Source organism: Pagrus pagrus (assembly GCF_965226575.1).
Source record: "Pagrus pagrus genome assembly, chromosome: 19".
Classification (NCBI taxonomy): domain Eukaryota; kingdom Metazoa; phylum Chordata; class Actinopteri; order Spariformes; family Sparidae; genus Pagrus; species Pagrus pagrus.
In genome coordinates, this window is record NC_140203.1 from 21,766,367 (window position 1) to 21,790,959 (window position 24,593).

The 24,593-nt window shown below is 41.3% G+C and overlaps 1 protein-coding gene across 1 annotated transcript; it reads right to left on the reverse strand.

Moving 5' to 3' along the window:
• Window positions 1–2,632: 2,632 nt before the first annotated feature.
• On the reverse strand, window positions 2,633–24,334 carry man1b1a (mannosidase, alpha, class 1B, member 1a). The gene is made up of 15 exons (XM_084382765.1): window positions 24,051–24,334; window positions 22,522–22,659; window positions 16,848–16,956; window positions 15,924–16,043; window positions 15,565–15,623; window positions 14,929–15,071; window positions 14,617–14,735; window positions 13,853–14,044; window positions 12,896–13,044; window positions 12,581–12,769; window positions 11,856–12,046; window positions 10,786–10,906; window positions 10,204–10,398; window positions 8,855–8,986; window positions 2,633–8,641 (listed from the first exon to the last, which is right to left on the reverse strand). Exons 2-15 carry the CDS (start codon window positions 22,621–22,623, stop codon window positions 8,432–8,434), a joined length of 2,031 nt encoding a protein of 676 aa, XP_084238891.1. The 5' UTR covers window positions 22,624–22,659; window positions 24,051–24,334; the 3' UTR covers window positions 2,633–8,431.
• Between the last annotated feature and the right edge of the window lie 259 nt (window positions 24,335–24,593).

Genomic DNA, 24,593 nt, shown 5'->3' on the forward strand with positions numbered 1-24,593 from the left:
CAATGCAACGATTAAACCACTAATGGTTTGTTTGGAGATTTCGAGTGCCTCAAGCAGAGATGAGGAGTGGGACAGTTCACTTCTTTCAGATTTCAAACTTTCAAACTTTTTAAACTCCCTCTTGTGACAACACCTGGGGGATTCATTAGATTTTATACAGGCTATAACTCCTCAATGCAGTACCTGTAAATAGACTTTGGTGGGGAAAAAATGTTGGCGTTCCCTTTAATCCCTCCTACTAAGATGTGATTGGCCGATTGTTTCTCCAGATGGGGAAAAAAAAGTACATTAAAAATAAAAAATAAATTTCACACTGTCTGCATTATAATATTCTGCACAAAGTTATATGACACATTTATTTAAAGATTTAAAAATGTCCCACATGCTGCAGCAACTGTCCTGAGAGAGAGTGCAATAAATGTCAGGAGGCTGGAAATCACCAATATTTGTATTGCTTAAGACTGCACAGTGGACTGCAACAGAGTGCAACACTGTCACACAGCTCCCCACCAACCTCCACTCTCATTCTCATGTTTTTATGTGGACTTCTGTGTCAGTTTTCATTTATATTTGAGGACAGTGGCAGCGACTTCACTGCAAACCCAGGCCGAGTGACACACACAGTGAGTGTGTGCCAAGCTGCTGGTCATTTGAGCAGAAGTAGGTGCTGAAGAGCAAAGACAAATGTCAACACTGGCCTGTGGAAATAAAATTGTCATATTACACATGTAAGTCTGCATGTTGGGCATCCCTGTAGTCCTAATGTAGGTCAGTCAGATGGGCAAATATAGTAAGTTAGTGCCAGATGAGGACTCTAAATGATTTTAGTCACAGTTTTGATGATTTGCAACTTGACAGAAAATAAGTCACTTGAGACTCGCAAGTTAGAGACTCCTGACTTAACTTGATGTGAGCCATGATGAGTCAAAAGTCTTGTCTGTTCATTTTCTCTCGTCAGTTTTAGTTTTTTTTTTTTTTGTAGTTTGGTTGTCTGTATTTGACTGTTCATAGATTAAAAGTCCGGGATTTTTTTCATAAATAAATAATAATAATAAGTTGTTTTTTGTTTAATTACATTTCATTTCATTGAATATTAATAATTGTGATACAAATTCAATTCATTGTCATTCTTTTTGAACAGGTTGGATAAGTTGGAAAATATTTTCATTATTAGACGGCAACTAACACCTTTACTGTGCTCTAATACAAAAAACCAAATAATGCAGGTGAGACTGCAGAGACTTGACTTTACCAAGAGAAAATGACTCTGGACTTGTTTGTGAGTTGGACCAAATGATTTGAGACACATTTCTGTATGGTGCAAGTGGCTGAAACATCGTGAAGGAAGTGCAGTAGGAGTTCCTTTGCAGAAAGAAAAGGAGAAAAAAATGGAAATAAACTTCAAAAAGTTGGGTTTTTTGTCATTCTCAGAGAGGACTGCACTGTGTTGCACCATCTGCATATGCATGGAGTCTTCTCTTTCAAATTTTCATCACCTTTTTTCTGTACCTGCTACAGACCCCGAAAGACTCTGTGTGACTTGAATATTTAAAGGAGAAAAACATTTCCTGGTAGAGCGCTGCTTGGTGCATTCATCGAACTGTAAGCTGTTGCATTCATTAGGTTCATTAGGAGGTGCTTCTAGTGTGGACAGTGATGGAAGGTTTCTGCTGCCTCCTGCTGTTGGAGTACTGACTATATATCTAGTATTTAACTTTAGCATTCAAAGACAACTGGAGTAGATGTTTTAGAATGTGGCTGACAGTTGAACATGTCATCTGCTACTGCAACCGCCTCCACTCCTCTGTGAAGGCTTTCCGCCAGATGTTGGAGCCTGACTGTTGGGATAGGCTCCCATTAAAGTATAGTGAGGTCCAGCACTGATGGTGGATGTATAGTCAGACCTGGCTCACAGTTGGTGCTCCAGTTCATCCTAATGGGGCGGGGATGGGGTTTGGGGCAGGGCTGTGGACAGAAAACCATGTCTTTGTAGACCCGGGTCAGTGCACAGAGAATTGTCATGTTTGAAAAAGGAGATGGGCGAGCACAAACTGAAAAATGATGTTATTGTCTTAAATATATGTTGGTGGCAAAACCATAAAAAACAAAAAACAAGAGTTCCCACTGCAGTACGTCACACCTCAGTTCATGTGACGCTGATGACTCTGGGACAGTTTGAAGGCCTCGATGTGGTTCAAAGAAGTGCTTTGACTCCTCTGAGTGTCTGAAACCCTTGTCCGACAATTATCGTAGCTTTCAAAAACCAACAATTTGCCATTTGTGTGCTAGTGTGAAAGTAGGCAAGGTTTAAACTTTTTCCGAAAGCTCCTTTTCATCTTCCACACAACTGCTGCTGTCACTCTGCCTCTGTACAGAACAGTGCGACAGTGAATGCCTGTAGAATCTGTCAGAGATCATGCTCTTACTGTACCTGCATTGTGTCAAGACTACAAAGACGTACATAGAGTTCTTCTCCAGAGTTCTTGAAGAGAGATCTGGAAGGCAGAAGGACGCAGCTAAAAAGGAGGCTGTGACACGGTGTCGTTCAAAAAGCCAAAGGAAGGTTTGGATTTTCTTCAGGCTTTTCTAAAAGCAAAAAAAGGTTACATTCAGAACAAGACAAATTCCAGTATCTTTGTTGAAAAGCTTTATTGAAAAACTTTGTTGGCAGGAAGAAAGTAAAGATTCGGTGAACATTGCAATAAGCCACAACTTCAGTTACAAAGTGCTCGATCAGTCGTCTGTACAGTGGACGTGGGTTCCATAAATGACACATGAAACAATCTTTTGCAAACAAAGCACCATGAAAAGTAGAAACAAAAGGACAAAGTGTCAGCTCTGAGAACTGAACCCATCAGTTTATATAAAAGGTTGAAAATGAATAATCACCTACATTTAAATAAATACCTTACATGTCAGCACGTCTTCAAAATATGCAGATGAGTTATCGACTTGCCACTCGATGTGTCAAGGTGTGTTTTGTGTTTTTTTTCAATTAATCGATCGACCCAGCAAAAAACAATATTGATCCATGTCTTTGGCCCCTGACACAGGTCACAGTCACTGGAGCAGGAACCTCTGCTGATGAAAAACACTGATGCCCTGTTGCCCACATCCATGTTAAATTGTAGAGTTGTCATTTTGCTATGGCTTGGATTCGATAATAAATAATTACATTAATGATCATTGTTACAAGTGGAAGATTCAGCCAGTCAGATAATGTAAGACAGAGGACAGAGAGCTTTGTCAAAACCAATACTGTACATCAAAACCCCACAACCTCTGCTTGTTTCAAAAAAAAGCTTCAATTTCCAGACAGGATATTGTAATAAAAAGTGAAGAATCAATTTTCCTACTTTTACAATTTTCATATTAAAAAAGGGAACTGACTGCCTAATTTCCGTTCCAATCTGCCGTGAAAAAGAATTAGAGAGTGCAAAGGCAAAGCACAGTGAATTTAAATAGCTTGTGTGGGAGCTCACAGCAGAGCTACATGAGTCATTTCTGGTCTTTTATCTTTTCTGTTTCCATCAGTCTCTTAACACAAAACAGTGATCAAGACTATCTGATATAAAGCCTGAGTTCTGTTAAAGATAAGAGAGGCAATTATACAGAGAGCAGAGTATTTATCAGTGTGAGGAACCTGACATTCACTGGATTTTTGTCCGTAGCAGAAGTAGACGTAGTCTGATTTTTGTGTTCTGACTTGACAGATTCCATATTTTTCTTCTCCTCTTTGGTTTATGATGCCGTTTCAGTAGCAATAAATACAATATATTAGAATACAGGTCGAGCTACAAATAAAACTGCTCTTCTTATGTCTTAAAAATTGGCTTTTGAGGACACTAAACCGGTGACCTCTGTGTTGTTAGACACTAACATCACCAACAATATCAGATTTGTCTTGTCCATAAGTCATATTAAAGTATTGTGTGTGTATCCAAAGATTCATATATGTACCATAGAGCTCAAGTATTGTCCTAAAACACTGTCCTGACACTGGAAATAGTCCTGAACACAACTGCCGTTTCCTTATGTTTGAGTAATGTCTGTCGAAAACCTACAGTGCCCAGTGGTTTTAGGAAATGACTTACTGGAGCCTTTTTCAAAAATGAAATTACATATTTGTGAGCCATTTTGGAAAATGTACACCTTCAGTAGGAACCTGTGGCTTCAAACAGGCTGGGAAGTCCCATTATTGAGAGACAGACTAATGCAAAATAAAGAATAATGCTAGCCTCATCCATTAAAGGTTATTTTTTCTTCTTTTTATAAAGCAGGTGTAGGTGTTATAGAAATACTGTGAAAGTATAAAAGCGCTCAATCCAAAGAGAAATGCACACGGCCCATTTTCAAAACCTGTGCCTTCAAAAAGGTCGTCAGGACTTCTATAAGGTTGTGATGTAACAACGATACAGTCAATGCCCTGAGCCACGCCCCCAGCACTGCCATGGGTGCAAAAACACCGTCAGTGCCGATATAGACACAAGGTGGGCGGTGCCTGCTCAGGCCTGTGAGAGCTGACCAATCAGAGCAGACAGAGCTTTTCGGGAGAGGGTTTTAAAGAGACAGGCACTAAATGGAGTGTTTGGACAGAGGGTGAAAGGAGCTGATTCATCAATGGACAGCATGAGGAAAAACATTTTTTTTTGAACATTAAAGCATGTAAACATTTTCTTGTAGACACCCAAAATAAAAGCATAAACCTGAAAGTGATCATGATGTGGGACCTGCAGAGAGTTGAAGGTTTCAGATTTGTTTATGTATAATTACAGTGAGATAACGGTTGTAGCACAGTAACTCTTCCTTCACAGGTCAAGTCTAGTCTAATCGTGGTCACATCTACACTCAAGGTTAATTGAGAAACATATCAAATACGTCTTGTTCCACCTTCCCATGAAAGGACCGTAATGAATCTCTCATTTAATCATTCATTCTTGTGCACCAGGAATTAAAATGGGTTTAATAAACCATGAAATACTGTGAAAGAACCAATTTCCAGTTGTAGTACAGATGTTCGGCTCATATCAATTTAAGCCTTTTTTCCCCCCGATGTATTTTTAATTAGGATATTTAATTTGTTTCTCGTGCAGTATGGAGCAAAGCATTATCAGATATCAGTCTCCATGAATGCTTAACTGCCATTTATGCCAGCTGCTTTAAAGATTGAACTCCAACTAAATGCTTTAGATAAAAATGAAACAGGAATCAAAACACTTTGTCATGTCAGTTTTATCCTTGCCAACAGCACGGCTTGGTGTCAGTCTGCCTTCTCCTGCGGTCAGCCCAATTGCCTGAATGAATGTTGGTAATTGACATTCCCGCAAACCGTGGATACATTCAAACTCAACATCTCTACATGTTGCAACTTTGTATTTTTTTAGGTAAGGTTAGGAAAAGTTCATGTTTTAGCTTAAAATGCCTGGTATTGTTGCCACAAACACAGAAGGAAAATTGTTCTATCAAAAATAGCCAGTGTTCACGCTCATAAATGTTGAAACGCAGTCTTGAGGACTGGTCTCTGGCCCGGCAGGCGTCTCGCCCAGCTGTATCCGTCGTTTGCAGAGATGTAAAATGCTAACATTTTTATCTGCCAACTGGGCTTACTTTGGTCTTGACTTATCAACAATTCTTTAATTAATTGCCGTTTAATTTTGTTCATGGTCCTCAAGAGGATGGATCCTAATGACTTTTGGTCGCTACCAAAAGGTTCAAATTTTGATGGACTGCCACAAAAGCCAGCGAATAAAGAAAAGCTAAAACCAAAATTGACCTGCTTAAAACAGAAAATCTTTGACATGATGGCACAGAACGTTAAGACCAGAAAGGGTTCAATAATAATCATCAGGAACACAGGTTGGATTCAGTAGACAAGTTAGAAACCATTTACACAAAATATTTACACCCATATTGTTTTGTCACCCGCCCATCCAAAGTAAAAATACAAGCCATAAATCTATCTTCCACTCATAGCACTTCACAAATAAACACCACTGATACAGCAGCAATAAAAAAACAGAACCACACATCTAGAGCACAATATATATATATCAATAGGCACAGCAGAGCATTGGCAAATGTAGTGCACATTCAATGATGTGGGTCAGTATATGGCTCTCTGTTAGACAGAAGTTCATTAACATTGACGGTTAAAACTTCAACATGACGGTCTGTTTTAAAACGCTCCAAGATTCGGATCCTCCTGGACTGAAGAGAAAGTGATAGTGGAATAACAGAGCGTGGGTTCAGTCTTCTTCACAGCAGCACCTCCAGTACAATGGAAATGTCCTTCAAACTCATTTGTCAACGCTACTGTATGGAAAACAAGCGCTCCCACACTGCTCTACATCACATTTGACAGGGGAGTCAGGCTTTGCTAAACAGCAATGAATCAAACTCCTTCAAGTATGAAGAAACAATTGAACCAAACTTCAGTCGCCTGTGGAAAAAGAGGACGAATGTACGGCTGCATGTGTATTGTCCCTGACACAGGAAATGATAATGTACTCAGTTGGTTTACTTTGAATGGACTTCAGCAACTGCAGATGTAAGACTGCATGGCAGCCTTAATCAATCCCCCTTCATATAGTGTATAACAAGTGTGAATAGAATATGAGGATGAAAAGCCGGGGGAATTAGAGTGCATGTAGATGCACTTACTGACAAGTGCTGTGACAAAATGTAACATAAAAAAAAATAAATCACAGAACAAATGTATACATTCATCAATAAAACAAGACGTCATTATGTGTATAGCCCAGACTGATTCATTCAGCCGACCCTCTATATACGTTCATACAAAGATGACTTAAACCCATTACTACTCACTGAAAAGCTCAGTAAACAACAACCAGGTTTCCCCTTTAAAAACACAGGAGGTATGAATGTGCAGTAAGCTTTAACACGTTTAACCTTTTATTTTTCAGTGTCGAAAATAATTACTGCTACATACATTAATGCAAGCAACCGTGATGCCAAGTATGGACCAGTGCCTTCTGGGGCTCCAGACTTCTTTAACTGTCCCTTCTTGGTGACAATAACCGTTATAGCCAGCCAAAAACAATGATCATAAGAAAACTGTCTGGAAAACATGTACACAAACAAAAAAACAGGCTTCTCCAATAACGTTTGAAATAATTGCATTTGTGTAGCTCTTGGGTTGTTCCTAATACTTTAATGTAATATGAGGGGTGGGAGAGCTGGCCAATAAATCATATCACAATCTATTTAATCATAATCACAATCCAAGATCAAAATTGTGATCTTTTTCTCAATTGTAGCCTGTTAATTTCACATTAAAACACAATATTGCATCAAAGGTAGTTCTTTTTTGGCACAAGCTCCTCATCCGACATGCTGCTATAACTCACAATGCATTATTTACAGTGTCTCACCAACAGAAGTGCCAAGCGAAGTAATTTGCCCAATCAGCATTGCCTCCTAGTTCACATAGTGCAGACCGTTTACTCAATGAGGGTATATGAAGTTATAAAACAGAGGTAAGAGAAAATTAAATACTATGATCTCTACGAATCACCGGAAAAGTAAATTGTGGACGCCTTCAAGATCGATCATGATCTGTAGTCATCAGATCACCCACCTACGTAATGACTTTACTTAATCAAAGACAAGCATGATAGGTATTAGGAATACTCTGCACTTGCTTTTTAGCAAGGCACAGGCCTCAGAACAGAGATGGGTCCCTGGATGGCGCACTGTAGCTGTCCACAGCTCCTTAACAATAAGGATGGGACAAAACAGGGGACAGACGTCCCAAAGAAGGGATTCAAAAGTCAAACTTAACTTCTTTTAAGTAAAATTCTATAAAAGAAAAAAAGGTCACTGGGTGTTGCCAAAGCAAGAAATTTACAATATGTGATTCCTCAACTAGAGCAGTCTACTACTAATCTATTGAAAATGCCCTACAGATTTCCATTATTGCTTACTGCACCTTCAAACATCTGTAGATTAACCAAATTAACCTGACTATGTAGAGCTGGGTGGAGACCTCACATGGCAAAGACAAACTCAGGGAAGACTTGATTGTTGTTACCACACATACATACACTACACCAGTCATCCAATTACAGTAATAAATCCTTCACACTTCTTCCGTCTTGTCTCCTGGTAGTGCCAGCTAGTCACAACTGATTTAAAAAAAGTATTTTTACATTAGAGACCAGCTCTAACACAAACCTTTTCCTTAGGAAAAATAAAGAAAAAGGAAAAACAAAACAAAACAAAATAAACTCCTCCACATGGAAACGTATCAAAGTACAGGTGGACGGCACTGATGTGCTTTACTGCTCACACTGCAGTCCAGCATGGACGGTTGTTTAAGAGACGCGCCTGACTGAGCAGCAATAACAGTCTTGGACTCGTACAGGACTCTGTGGACCTAATCTTTACAGACCTCTCCTGTGTGGTGACATCACTTGGGTGGAGAGGGCCATATGGGGAGGGGGTGGGCCTCTGTGTTGAAGATATACTTGTCTAGACTGAGCAGCTCCATGTCGTCAGAGAAGAGCAGATACAAATATTTCAGCGTCTCACCCAGGAAGAAGCTCTCCATCTTGTCCCGGGGCCCGGGGTTAAGGGGGTCACGGACGTTGTTAATGGACGTGTAGCCACCATCAGACACCTGCAGGAGTGGAGGTGTACGATCAAGATACAAAACTCTAGAAAGTACTCTGGTAATTGCAGTGACACCAATAAGACTGTTCGATGGGTCTGTAGCTGACCCTGAGCCAAGTTTAGTCCTGCAGCCTTATAGTCTAATAAGACTTGATTATATATTTTAATTAAATTGCTTTGATAATGAAAAGGTGAGGTAAAAAATTTAAAATGAACTAACCTTAGTGTAGTTATTGAAGCTCTGCAGTATGTCCCATCCCCAGTCTCTGTACTTGGTGTCCTTGGTGAATCTGTACATGTAGAACAGACTTTCCACTGTTTCTGGTCTCAGCAGGTTGTGTCTGTCTGCAGGCTGGAGGATAAAGGAGGACTTGTCAATCAATATCAAAATGATTAAAATGGGAACAGAAATAAGATATCTGTGGAAGCTTTTATCAACCAGTCAGTCTCACAGAAAATGAAAATGCTTTTGTCATGACATCTTATCAAAATGGCAGTATCAGTGAGCATCGCTAAAGTTAAGATTAAATACAAGTTAAGAGCAGACAGATTCAGAATTTAAAAGTATGACTGCACAACAGACAGCGGCCCACATACGACTCTGCCTCCTTCATAGAAAGATGAAAGAGGAAGACATAAATCAAGAGCATTTTGGTGAGATGTGTCTCTGAAGAACTTTTATAGTTTGTGTTTAAAAGTTAGTAAAGTTCCGGGGCGCCGTTAAGCTCAGTTGGTAGAGCAGGCGTCCCATGTAGAATGTACAAGATGGAGAGCTTCCCATGTATAATATCTTTGTCCTCGCTGCAGCGGCCCCGGGTTCGAGTCCCGGCCTGGGGCTCTTTGCTGCATGTCACTCATCCTCTTTCCTGTCCACCTTGAGCTGTACTATCAATAAAGCTGCATAAAAGGCCAAAAAAATACTTAGCGAAGTTCCTTCCTGAACTTTATTGTACCTAAATAATATTATTATTTCTCTTATTTTGTTTCACATTACCTTGGCAATCAACCCCGAACTCGCATTAATCTGTGTTTTAAAAACCAAACATCCGAGGATAAACAACCACAGGACAAGCTACTTTTAATCAGAGGGGCTGGTGAATAAATGTTTCTAATTTCCAATAGCTGAAAGTTCTAAATTAGTCATAGAAACACATTAATAAAGCCTTTTTAATCTGCGTTTATCACTTTAGTTTTTAATCCTAGAATAAGAATGAGCTCCTAAAATGCTTGAGATACTTCAGACTCACATTTGAGGTTAATGAAGGCAGCAGTGGAAAAAATGGCTGAAATATATTGGATGCTTGATAAACCTGAGGGAGTTAATGAAAAATTAAATGAGCGCTGAGAAAGGTTAGGAAGGTCATGGTCACACATTCCTGTGACACATTTATTAAAATTGTATTCAGCATGCTCAGTCAAGAATCAGTAGTGGGCTCTCAGTCTTTTTGGCTACTTTAGTTTGAAAGTGAATTACAATTAATATTGCAAGTCTAAAATAAAACAAAAAAGGGAAAATATCGACAATGAATACAACATGATCTAATACCAACTATCTGCTATCAGCCTCACCTTGACAACAAGGTCTCGGCCGTCACTGGCCTGCAGGCTGAAGTGTACAATTTCCGGACTCAACCCAGTCTCCATCTGTTTGTACATCTGGTGACACGTCTCAATCAGCTCCAAAGCCAGATCCATGTGGTCCCTCGGGAGGCCGTTGTGGGCCCCCAATGCCAAGGTTCCTGGCAGGAAGCACACGAGGTGGTCCTGCAGAGTGACAAGACAAAGAGAGGTGCAATCAGGGGGGGCATGATGAAAGATAATGATGAGGGCCGGAATTGATTGGACAGGCTGATAGAGATAAAGACTAACTGGACAGGGGTTTGTACAGCGACTCGTTCAACAACAGCACAAAGGCTGATCGATTTCACAGAGCCTGTGGTTGTGGCTTCATTGAGTTTTGGCAGTGTGTGAAATACCTTATGACAATCAAAGGCTCTTGTGCTGTGCGTGGTACTTCCACTTACAAAGGGGCCATGGAATACAAAGTACAGATATAATATACAACAACCCAAAGGTCCAAGGATAATTGAGGGGCCTGTGACCCCGACACTGCCTGTATTTTGCACAATGACTTATGGTGAGCATTTGTACCATTTTTGGGTTGAAGCGGTTATGAGACAACTCTCCAACAAAGGTCAGTCTGCCGGGCCCCGTCTGTCTCACAAGGTGTTTCTTTACTCCCTCTATGGCCTGAAGGTAGTCCTCCAACAGTCTGGACAAAACAGAAACAACACATGTTACGGATATAAATATGAGTCAGAATTATTCTAAACATAAATCCAATGTACTTGGAATAAACAGAATTTTATAAAATGATCACATAAATACTCACACTGAACGCAACATGAGGTCAAATTAGCCTCCAAATGTGTCTCAGAACTTTCAAACTTTGATATATATACCCATATATATAATGTTTTGTATTTTGTAAAATTAAAATTCAGTGATTGTCTACTCATCCCAATGACAATGGAAAGTTGGGGGAAGTTTTGTAGTCAAAAAAAAACAAAAACATTCCTGGAGTTTCACAGCAAAGCACCATTGCACTATTCTCCTACACAACTGAAGTAGATGGAGATTTTTAGAACGGGAAAAAACCTGAAAATAAACTGGCTCCGGCGTAATCCAAGTCTCTGAAAGCATTTGATTTGAAAAGTCGTTATTTACACCCTCGACACTCAGTTGAGGGAATGCAAACACTTCAGGTGGGACATGTGCTAACGCTTTTAACTGAGGATCTACAGTGAAGATTTCATCTTGAAAAGGGGGTTTGTTAATTTGTTTTCAAATCAATCTGGGATCTCACAGCTTTCAGAGACCTGGATAATGCTGGACGAGCTGGAGCTATTTTATATTCGTTTTCAATTGTTTCTTGACGATTCAAAACAAGGTGGAATTTACCTCAGTTGTTTACGAGACTGCTGCAGAACTGTTTTGCTGTGAAGACTCGGAAATGTTTTGTAGACTACGAAACGTCACCTGACTTTCCATCAGCATGGTTATGAGCATATACTGACTGTATTTTCATTGTTGGGTGAATTATTCTTTTAAGCGATAAACATCATGTTTGCTTTTCTATGACTCTGTTATTCCAGCTTTAAATCCAGTGTTTTCTCTCACAATCACTGAGCACAGACTTAAAAATGTAAAGTTATAATTACTCGTCTTCTGTTTTGCCTCCCTGGATCCACTGTTTGAGCAGGTATTCATAGTAGCTGTCTGCCCTGGCACCAAGTGTGAAGATTCCTTTGTGTGTGAACTGTCCACTGTTGGTGTTGATGAACATGGGCACCAGGCCGTCTTTTTTGCCTGGCAGCTTGTGGACGAGCTTCATTACGTCATTCACAACTTCCTGAAAAGATTAAAAAAAAAAAGAAAAAAGAGCAACCATTAACGTCTAGACATGAGATAATGAACCCAAACCCCCCGCTGATGTGTGGGCTAATATGTTTGAAAAATACCTTCTTAAACCATTTATCATTGGGAAATTATTAGCAATTTCACACTTTGATGAAGCTGGGCTCATAAAAAGCTATGACTCACAGGGCTGGCTCAGGCTATGATAGAAATTCAAGTCAGTTTGGGCAGAAAATCTTCCGGCGAGAGCTCTGGTTTCTGGAATCATTCGCTCATAAAGTGACAACATGATGGATTCAAAGCAAATCCTTGCTCAAGCTTGTCACTTCAATCACACAAGTGTTTGCGAGCAGCACTTAATGTCTGATATTAACTGAACTGAAACCATCTGAACCCAGGAACTATAATATAAACCGCTCCAGTCTTTTTTCACTCCATCTCAGAGAAGTGGAAGTAATGCCACATCAAAATTATTTGTCACACACTAAAGCACATTTTATTGTAATGAAGGCCCTCCTGGTGCCCTGACCTGGTACTGTGGCTCCTGGGTGAGGCGGCTCAGCTCTCTGAATTCCAGCTGAATGCTTGTGACCTCTGCCAGCGTGCTGTCTGATGTCCATCGAGGCGGGTGGGCCGTTCCCTTCCCGATGTTTACATCTGAGAACGGGATCTTTGAGGGAGTTTTGAAGGCAGGCATCAACCTGGACCCGAGGTCTTTCTTGAAGCAGAGAGAAGAAACAGAAATACAGGCGGTCATGACTTCCTCTGCCTGCTCTATTCAGACTGACTGTTGTACAACAGAAGAATACAGGATAATAAGAAAGCCTCTTATGGACTGACTCACAGCTTTCTCTAAGAAGAGTTGGTCTCCTGTTAGATGGTAAGTGCTCAGCAGGCCTCCAAGGACACGGATGGTTGTCTCAAAAAGATTCACGTCCACGTTCTTGCTGAAAGTGAGCTCTTTCTCTATCCAGTTCTTTGCATCTGCAAACTCTATGTGGAGTGAGGCAGAGTACAAGAGTGGGAGGGGAAGGACAGAAAAAAGGATTACATTTGAATACATTTATTTGACATTGTGGATAAAGGATGTTTATGTTTATGTTTTGCCTCAGGTGGCGTGATAAAGTGGTCTTGAAACAATCTCCTGAGACAGCCTCTGACCAAGGCTTTGTCACATTCTAGGAAGAATACAATACAAGCAATACAATATGATTTGACAGCCACTCATATCACACCTTGCACACTGAAGTGCCTGAGCTGTAAGGCTTTACTTACACACTGTTTAATTGTATTACATTATTAAATGAGTGTAAAAACATTAGGCGACAGGGAAGCAGTGGTAGTTTGTGAGGATGGGGAGGACCAGGGGGCAGGACGGAGGCAGAGGGTTGATTTTCCTAGACGGCATTGTCTGCATTTATTTAGTTTTAGTATAAATGCACATTCATCATTCATTCATCAAACTAGTAGTATGTGTTCATTTCATGACAGAAAAATGAGAGCTGTAGAAATCATTGGAACTCAAGACTGCCATGATATACATGCTCTTTACAAGTGCATGTAAACTTTTGAAGACCGCTGTAAATGCGTACAATTGGTGTATTCCCCTTTTTGTTGAGACCAAATGCGAAACTAACTTTAACAAAAAGGAAAATCCTTTTGGCATCTGTACCAAAACTCTGTCATATCTACATATTGGAGTCATATTTGGCAGTGGTATTGTAACATTTCAAAGGACACCCAGCCCGAGAGAGAGAGAGAGAGAGAGAGAGAGAGAGAGGGAATAAGTGACATCCAATACCTTCTTTGAGGCCCATAATCCACATGGTGTCCAGGGCGTCAATGAGAGTCAAACCCAGTCCGAACCATTCGCCAAAAGACTTGGAGATGGGCTTGAGCTCGTCGTGACCCCAGGCGTAGTCCTTGTATCCTTTCCATGCATGTCTGAAGGCATCACGTACTGCCTCCAGTCTTTCCACAGTTCCAGCTGAAACTACAAACAAAGGGCCCAGGAAAGGAATGAATAAGAAATGAAAAGAGTCATCTTAAAAGTTGGTGCTTCCTCTAGGATGGTCTCTCAGCAGGGCAGGAATATTCAGTGTCATGTGTTGATACTGCTGCTTCGAGCTTTATCCTGCAAGTTAGAAATGTTCAAACTTTAAGTAAAAGAAGGGCTGGGCTTTAAACAGCATACACCAGTCGAACTGGACAATGAGTTCAAGCATCTGTTTGAGGGGAAAGGTTTCTCAGTGGACCCAAAAAGTAAGAAAAAGTTTCAACTTTTTTATATCCCTGTATCCCTTTAAGTGAAAGTCTTTGGATTTTATACTGTGATGACATGTGAAGTTGTGCCCCCTGACTGTGGGAACTTGTCATGGACATTCTTTGTTTTTAGTTTATGATATTTTACAGAACATTAAAAGATTTGGGGATTTTTTCTGAAAATGAACAGATGGGGAGAACAGAGAATATTGTTGGTTGCAGACCTAGATTTCTCACGTTCGCTTTGTGAACCACTTGGCAAGAATTCCAGATGATTTCCAAAAATTGGATTCCAGTACTGACCTTCCAGTGGGACAGTGTTAGCGGGATTGGCTGGGGCTAGGGCCGCCGCAGCGTCTTTCTCATCGGCTGAGGGTGGGGGCTCTGTGGCCTGGTCGGCTTCGATCATCGCTCCTCTCCAGCTGCATGAGTAAAACACACGTCTTATGCCTGAATTATTGATACATGTACTGCAACAAAGTCTACAGGGTGCAGCTGGAACCTATTTGATTCTGATCGCCTGAGCCATATCATTTTAACATGTCATCCACTTTTCTCAATAGTTAGAAAAACTGTTTTTTATACGTAAAAAATAGCAACCAACAAACAGTTCACCTGACAAGCTTCTTTTCTTTGTCCTCCTCCTCTCCTTCTCCATCTTGAACCACCTCTTGGTGGTTTTCCCTACCGACTGTGTCAGAATTATTACCATCTTTCTGCAGGCTCGGTGGACCTCTCTTGTTTGGGAATGTCTTTTTCTGTGGATAAACAAACAGCGAGAGCTAGAAATAGGAGGGTAACTTGAACACTTCATGGAAAAGGAATATCAAGCATCCAAATATATAGTCCACAAAGTGTATTGGTTTTGAGAGTGAGCTTTACAAGCGTTTTAGCAAACTGAATCAAAAAGTGGAGCTGTCACATGAGGGACTGTTCTAGACCCAACTCCAAACCTGGACCGGCACAAAATCAGATCACTCCATTAACAGTAATATGGAGTCATCAACGTGAACCTCTTCCACTATTATACAATGAATTTATTTAAGTGCTAAAGCATTAAAATGTGTTTAGTTATGTAACTATAGTTGTGTTTGATGTAAGTGTAATGTGGTGGCCTGTAATTAAAATGTGTAATAAAATTAATGTCACATTTCTCCAAATCCACAATTCAATTTGACTTTCAATTTTAAAAGGTTGTGACTGATGTTGACTGATGTCCCTGCTATAAAAAAATACAGACACAAGTCCAACCTTAATGGGAGGTTTAGCCAGCATGGGGATGTTTGGTCCTCTGGGCTCTGCCCAAGCACCTGGACCCGCACCTGGACCCGCACCTGGACCCACACCTGGACCCGCACCTGGACCCGCACCGGGGCCCGCACCTGGACCCACACCTGGACCCACACCTGGACCCGCACCGGGGCCCGCACCGGGGCCCGCACCTGGACCAACACCTGGACCCGCACCTGGACCCGCACCTGGACCCGCACCTGGACCCGCACCGGGGCCCGCACCTGGACCCGCACCGGGGCCCGCACCGGGGCCCGCACCGGGACCCGCACCGGGGCCCGCACCGGGACCCGCACCGGGGCCCGCACCGGGGCCCGCACCTTGACCCACATCTGGCCCCAAATTTGGCCCTGCCACAGGACCAGGAGCTTTGTCTGCAGCTTGACCCAACTTCAACTCTCTGTCGTTTAGCTCCAGCCAGTCCTCTCTGTCAGACAACCCTGTACACACACACACACACACACACACACACACACACACACACACACACACACACACACACACACACACACACACACACACACACACACACACACACACACACACACACACACACACACACACACACAATGAGCACAAACAGAGTCCACATTATGCAAGCTAACTATGTTGTATGGCTATCTCTATAAGAAGTCTGACTAAATACACTACTGTACCTAACTTTAAAAAAGACTCCTCGTGGAGATGTCCACAGGAAGTCTTCCTCCTAACTTTCTGACTTTGGGCAGGCATACAGTATATCATCCTTTTCCAAAAACTCATTTTGCTCGGTCCACACTAAAATCCAAAGAGCTTTCAGATTTATCTACTCCGGAGGGAGATTTCCAGGAAACTTTGGGTGTGAAAACGTGCTAGCTCTGTGTGGATGGAAAGCCGAAAGAGATAGAAAATAGAAGCATTTTCAGGTTTATCCAGTGTGGAAGTGGTCTGAAAATCAAATACACCACACGCAGAAGTATACAAGAGTTAAACTGAGCAGGTGTGCACAACACATGAGCAGAAAACTAAACAAAGACAGAAGCCATCACAGCGTCTCATGAGGCCTTTTAGTCACTCACTGCAATTTATCATCACTGCCAAACACAACACACAGGCTATCCAACTCATCACCTTCAACACACCATGCTGCAATACCATTAAAATTAATGACAGACTCTGTCTCTATCTCTGCCTGTGCTGTGTGCGCGTGTGTGTGTGTGTGTGTGTGTGTGTGTGAGTGAGAGAGAGTTTTGGGCATTGTTTACCTCTCCACTGCTCTGTGAGGCTGGGATACGAGAGCAGTCCAAATATGAGCAGCAGCGCCAGCAGAAAGAGGATGAGGCTTCGCTGGAGCCGAGACAGCTGCTTCCATTTCTGTAGGCGGATCAACAAAGAACGGAGCTTACTACGGAGAAACATGTCGAACAGCTCTGAATTCAAATCACACGTTTCTGTCAGCAGATTCTAACATCATCCCCGTCCTAAAATATTATACAAATCTGTTCATTTAAATATAGCAGAGTGAAAGAAGGAGAAGCTTTCCCTGTGTCACTTACTCTGTCTAAACTCAACATTCTCTCCACCTGATGCGTTAAGCCCAGTGGCCGCTCACAGACAAACAATCTAAGCTCAGCCCAGCAGTGCAGAGGGAGGGACAGAGCTGGGTCTCTCAGGAGAGAAGGCTAACAGGCGGCGTGGTAGCACTCTGTTACCTGCTCTAATTAACACCTGTGCAACACCGTGAAACTGTTGAGCCATCGTCTGTGAGCTGTGACGGAACACACAGCAGACTTTATCTCGGGGGATCTTACTGTGCTGTAGTTCAATCAACATAACAGCAGCAACATATTCTGTTCAGTCCAACGATGCATCTTCACACATTTTGTAAAGATTTTTTTTTGTTCCTTATACTGGGCTTGGAATAACCAGAAAAACCCTGACTCGATATGTTTCTGACCGTGTGTATATCGATATGCTCAGGATCTCAGTGATTCATTGCTTTTTGTTGGTTTGTCCCTGAAAAGAACCATCAATATCCATTTTATCGAGGAAGCTTTCACAATTGTCATCTTACTTTTATTTATTTTGTCTCCCAGTCTAATCACTATGAGGTGCATTTTAGGGGATTACAAAATATTGAGATATTTATCATGTATAACGATATGGCCTAAAATTTGACTCATTTATTCGTTTCTTTTTCGAAAGCTTTCAACTGTATCTCACAGCCTTCTTCAGCAAATGGATTTTGTTGTGTGGTCTCTTGACAGAAGAATGTAGCTGAAGGTGCACCGCAGCCAGCAGGTACACTTTCAGCTGCTAAACAGAAGGTTTGTGAGGCTTCTAAATCAGCAAGGGCCCCGTCCAACAGAAGAAGCCACCCTACTGCATCCATTTGACAGAGTTTATTCACTCAAGGTTGAGGATATGGGTTTGAACAGGTTCCCCGTCCAACAGTCCCCTGATCAGGCTTCAATTAACGTCCCTGAGCTCAAACTTCAGCAGCCCAGGACAAATTATGAGACTTTAACAGAGATGTTGAAGCAATTACAGAAAACACCAGCAAAGACCTTTGATAAGGTAAATGCCTCCCCCCAGGCAGGCTGTGATTTACATCTCTGAGCTTGACTTTCAGCAGCTCTTAACCAGAAAAACAGACTACCAAGCTAATGAGGGAAAATGAGGCTTTAGCAGCTGAGATAAGGCAGAACAAAACACTCAAACAAGGCCCTCCAAGACAGGGCTGAGCTAGACGGGGCAAAGATTGATGACCTGGAGCATCAGCTTTTGGAAAAGACAGCTAGTGAAGCCGAGGCTGTCCGTAAGGTCAAGCAGATGGAGAAAACTCTTCAGATGCAAAAAAGAGTGCCAGGCAGAACAAGACATGTACCCGGCCCAGAAAACAGAGGACACCAACAACCTGATGGCTGCACTGACCCAGCTTAAGAATCAACAGCTGCAGCGGCAGGAGGAGAGGTCCAATCTCATCTAGCCCCTCAATGACAACCACCGCCCCCGCAGCAGGAGGGCAAAGCTGCAGACAAGATTGGAGAGAGACCTAGAAGAGCACATGAGAAAGGTTGACTAGAAGCCCTCTATGGAGAAGATTCCTCCAGTTCTTCTTGAAATGAAGGACTTTTTGCCACCATACTCATCCTCCAAGCAGACACTCGTCTATAAACGTTATCAGCAAAATGTGAAGAAACAACGGCGTTGACATGTCAAAAACATCTTCAATATGTACTGTGTCACAGAGAAATCTACAGAATTTAGCATACTAACCAGCAAGCCCAGCCTGTCCTGTCTCAAATACCACTTTGTGCCGCATGAGGCCAGTTTTAGCTCCGAGACATATGCCAGTGGCGGTCGCTACGTTTCACAAGCTACCTCTTCTGCCTATGCACGCCTCCCTTGTCCGTGCCTGCCGTGTCTTCCCTCTATGGGCCTGAGTTCGGGTCCGGTTTGATGTCCAGTCATGTTCACTCTCGGGCTGCTACACCTGGTTGAGGAGAGCAGCGTTGCTTGTGGAGACTCCTCCTGTGATCCGACTTCACCAAGCAAACTCTAGCACGACTGACTCCACAACTGACTAAGCCATGACCTAAATAGCTAATGGTAGCTAACTATAGCCAAGGATAGCTAGCAAAGAGGAGCAGTTGTCAGGTACACTGGTGATATGATGCCCCCTATTTTTGGTGCTACAGTCAAGTTGTGGCCGCATTCCCCGGATTAAACCTTTAATGACTAACAACTACATTAAAAGTCATATTGATAATATTTTTATGCAGACAAATCATTTTTGAAAAATAATAAATCTACAAAGCTTGTAGAAAGGTGTGGAATAAAAGTATATCTTTTTCTTAAAGACATTATTATGACTGAATTAATTGTCAGCTTCTAAGAAGGTACGTCAGCCAACTAAAACACACAGAGAATCCTTTTCTCTGTGCTAGGAGCAAACACTGAGCGAACAAGCTACTCAGAGGAACATGATTTGCAGAGAATGGTTTTCTCAGGAGCATTAAAGCGTCACTAAATTTGACGACCCAAAGGTACAGGGGGGTGCTGAGCCAGATCGACGTCGCTGCTATAAAACTGGTTTTATAGAATAAATGTCTGCTGATATACCGCTGGAATAAACTGTTACAGATCAGTCAATGAGAGCGCTGGTTTGCCTTTTCAATTCAGCGAACAGAATGAATTACTTCTTTGTGAGCTGACTGTGCCATTTTGCTTTTTTGAAAAAAAGTGCCAGATGTAATCAGGTTGAAATGATGATTGAATAAGTATATTTTCCTACGATCTGTATCTGAAGATTTAATGGAAACCAAATGAAAATGATCTATTTAATACTATATAGTGATTTATACAGGTGATTAAGAATGGATGCAAAAATGTATTAAAAACTCGTAGGGGGAATAATAAGAGTGGGCACTTATTTGACTAGAAAGTCTAAATCAAATAGTTCAAAGCTTCATTCGTAACGTTGACATTCAAATTATGATGATTCTGTTCATTCTGTTTAAACCAGGTATTTCTGCACAGTTACAGATAAAGATTAGGCCACATTAATATTATATTAGAATTGCATTATTTGTAGAGTGAGATTCCAGTAGTGGCTGCGTATGATCGTGTCCAACTTGGCGATCCAAGTCCAAATCATTTCCAAAATGTTTGTATCCCAAAAAATATAATATGGACTGCTTCAATCCATATTTGTTGCCATTAAGCCTTTCACAAATAACATTTTCACTACAGGTAAAAAAAAAAAAATGCTTGCTCTCTCACTCTCACTACACACAAAAGGAAGCTTGCAACTGTGTTAAAGCTGGAGCAAGTGATTCTGAAGAAAGATAGTCCATTGTTGAGTCTGGATCTCAGGTCATCAAATACCTTGGAATGAGCCATTACCCAAAGTGTTGGATTTCGACGACCTGGGAATGAGACTATCTTTCTCTAGAATCACTCTTTAACAGGATGGTCTAACAGCGATCTAACAGCACCATAAATCACATTTATACAACCCCAATAAACAAAAACAAATCTATTTCGCCTCTAAGGCTATTATAGTAAGAAGATTAAGTGGTAACAAAAAAAAAAAGAGCTCATATCATGTACAGTACATACATTTGCTTGGCGCTTGGTTTAATCCTGTGAATCACTGTAGAGTGTTCACATAAGAAAACATGACGCCGGACATACATTCGAAAACCTCAAGAGGCTTTGAATGTAAAGAAATGACTTTCTGTACCATCCTACACAAGGATCTACTAGGATGATCCAACTCTGTTTAAAATGAAGAAGATTTCTTCAGATAGGTGTTAGACTACATAATATAAAACTAAAAAGGTAACACACACTGACAGTGTATGAGACACATCATAACACCCGCACCACTGTTTTCTGTGTGAGCCCACGTACAGTACCTGCAGTGTCTTGATGTGTGTAATTGCAGGTTGTTACGCCACTGACCTATTCTCTGCAATGACGCATTTAAACTCTCCAGAAAAAAACATTTTATCACATTTGAAGAACTACACAGCCTGACGTCCGTTCCCTGACTGCTCCCTCTGTTAGTAGGGTGCTTCCAGTGTGTGCTGGGTCGAACGTAGGACGGAAAATGATGTGGCTGGTTATGTTGCACTTAACGCTGTGAACACACAGAACAAACAAATCTCTCACTTCTTGGTGAAAAAATTATCTCCAACAATGAACGCACTCTCTTTATGAGCCAGGCTGCAAGACCGGTTGTACAAGGCAGAAAGAGGAAACCTGTGACTGAAGCAGCTAACCCCCCTGAGCAGGAGATAGCAAACAAAAGTTTCCGATGTGAAATGAAACCTCAATGTACCTGTAAAACCTGAATATCAAAAGCAACAAAGGAGATGAGGGGGGCTCACGGTAAGAGGGCACGGGGGGAGTGAGAGGAGTGAGATATTTGAAAGTAAAGAAAACAAGATTAAAGAAAAAAATGTGCAAGGAGACGGAAGAGGAGACTGTGAGACGAACAGAATTTGTTTTATCTCACTGCGGTGATCAGACACATAATGTGCTCGGGGGATGCTTTTATCCGAAGAGAGTTTGAAAGTTCAGGCTGCTCCACAACAAAGGATGCGAAAGAAAGGCAGGCTGATACCCAAGGAATCGATTTGTCACAACAAAAGACACATTTCATAAAGACAGATGCTCTATCAGAGTGGAGTGATCAGAAACACAACCAAGCAGTTAGACTCTTACAGCTGAAGCCTTTTTGCATTTCCACAGTCAGTCAGAACTGAGCAAAACATCACCTAGGGCAGGGCGATGCGACAACATATACGGTCAACATCCAGAGATCTTTCTATACCGTTTATACCAAGCGCAACCCTTTTTATATTTCCGGTTTCATTATATTAGGCCATTATGGATAATGCTGCAAATCAATGAGCAGGACTGATTTATGGCAATCTGTCATTTATAGGACTGCCACATAAATAGCCTCTAAACTGGCTTTTGAATGAAAGAAAGCAACACAAAGTTATTTATAAATATTATTTCATTGTTTTATTATTATAGTGGTGGAGAGCTCTGTCTATGTGGCTTATAGGTGCTCAGTTAGACTGAAATTTGATGACTGTGAATGCCGTAGTATATTATTCAGACTCATTATACCATGAAGTGAACCTGTATCGAAGCGTCTGTGTTTGTTATGTTCTTCCACCCATTTATTCAGGTTTGTCCTTTAATATGTCACCTCTCTGCAAATTGTGCCATGACATAAAAGTGCATCTACTGTGAACCTAGAGAGACGGATCACAGCCTTGTGTGCGACCACGGTCTGGTGTGAATTTGCAAAAAACACGAGTTGTACTCTTTATCTTGCATCAAACCCAGTTTCAGAGTAGTAGAAGTCCAGTCCGTCTAGATTCATTATAATGCAGACTGCGCTACAGGAGCACTCACCCTCCAGCAGGACTGTCTCCGGTGTTTGCCGTTGTTGTAAGCATGACTGTGTGGATCACTGAGCGTCAGAGAGATGAAGTCCTTTCTTGAAGGCGGATACATCCTCTGATCGGGGCCAACAGTCGTAGGTCATAGAAGCTGCACTCAGGAAAGTGAAAAAAATATATATATATATAAAAAAATCGCAATTAGTCCATTACTGTTTCCTAAAATAAGAGCAATGCGAAAGGAAAAATGTGAAAGTAAGGTGCATCCCATCACTGTGCTGAAACGTAACTGATGACTATCTTTACGATCAAACATTATCATCATAACAGTTATTTACATTGTAAAAAAAAAAAAAAACACAAACAAATCACTTAAATCACTTTCTCAAATGTGAGCATTTGCTACTTTTGTCTGCTTTATCATTTTTAACATGTATACACCAGAAAAAAGTCAGTGTATCTGGACTAAAACCAGGATACATTCGGCTGAAAAGTGGTAGTTTATGAGATGTCTTTTTGAACCAGCTATTTTATCAGCATTTAACTGACACAGAGTTACATGCTTAACTTTTTTTTATAAAAGGGAGTGTGCTTATCTAAATGAACCTGCATCAAGGACCAAACAAAGAATGATATAACTATTGACTAATTTGCACCAGAGATGCCACACCTGTTGGATCCTTTGATTGATTTGCATATACCAAGACATTAGGTGCAGCATATAGCCATCACTGAGATGAGAACTTGTGTGTTATTGTCTATACTTCCATCTTTATTTCATGTGCCTGGTGCCTTTTCATCCTTTTACAGGCCTATGCTGCTGTGCTGTTGCTTTGCAAAGTAAAGAACTGCATGATTTGAGGTTTGATTTGAGCTGTAAGGGCCATGAGCAGTAGCAGCTACATTGATCAACAACTTAACCTTATTCAACTTTCTTCAAACCTCTAAGATGATGTGTCATCCTGAATATAGAAACATGTATTCTTTGCTAATTGTATATCTCAATATATATAATATGGCTTACATCATACTGTTCAGATACTTGGACATCTAATCATCATCCTGTTCAGTACCATGGACAGCTGACGACAAGAAGCTCGGGTGTAAAAACCTAGAAGAGCTCTTAGAAAACACTGAGAAATCAAATAAAATACAGTGATGCCCCCTGAAATGGTCACGTAGCCTTTGTGAGATAGCTTTCTCACAGACTTAAGCTAATGGAATATAATTGTGACAACATGATATGCTGCTCTGGAAGTCTTGCAGCTATTTTTTTCATCAAAGTCTTCTTATATAGTTGAGAGCGGAGTTACTTATTTTAAGAATTAACTCAAAATGCAGGTGATTTCAGTTACCGTAGAGAAAACACTCATTTAATGTGTGTCGTAGTCAAATAATGTTACAGATACAAGCTATCATAAGCTAAGTAGGCTAATGTGTTACTTAGCTGCATCCCTGCCTCCCAAACGTTACTGACATGCAGTTTAAAAACACCAGTCAATCGTTAAAACACCAGTCCCACATCCATGTGGCTCCCCTCACCTTGGTGCCTGGTTGGCTGCCTCACAGCGACGTTATTCTCCTGAAAGCTAAACAGCTGTTAGCCAGCTAGCTACGAGAGGCTAGCTAGCTTCTTCTCTACTCCCTGAATGGGAAGTGACACGGTTCAACTGTCACAAGAGCCAACATGTAACAAAGAAGTCCGTCCGTCCGTCACACAAGACGACCTGCAGCTACGTGACGTGTCAAACACATTAAACTGGGGGAAACATGGCTAAAGTTAGCGAAACGAACAACCACTGACAGATGCGGAGAAGTAAGAGCTGACGACAGTTTACGCTGGGCGTCATGTGACGTGTGCACGTGTTCTGACGTATTGAGCGTTAACCCTTTATTGTTCCAGCTGTGGAAATCTGACTAGTAATACAAATAATACACATAACTTTAGCCTTCTTTGGTATTTGATCTCATTTTAATTTCATTCCAACTGTTGTTGATCAGCTTCTTGAAAAAGTAGTTTGTTTAAATGGAGACCTGCTGAATTTAAACACATGTAAATACTTGTTACTATTTGTTACACTGTGT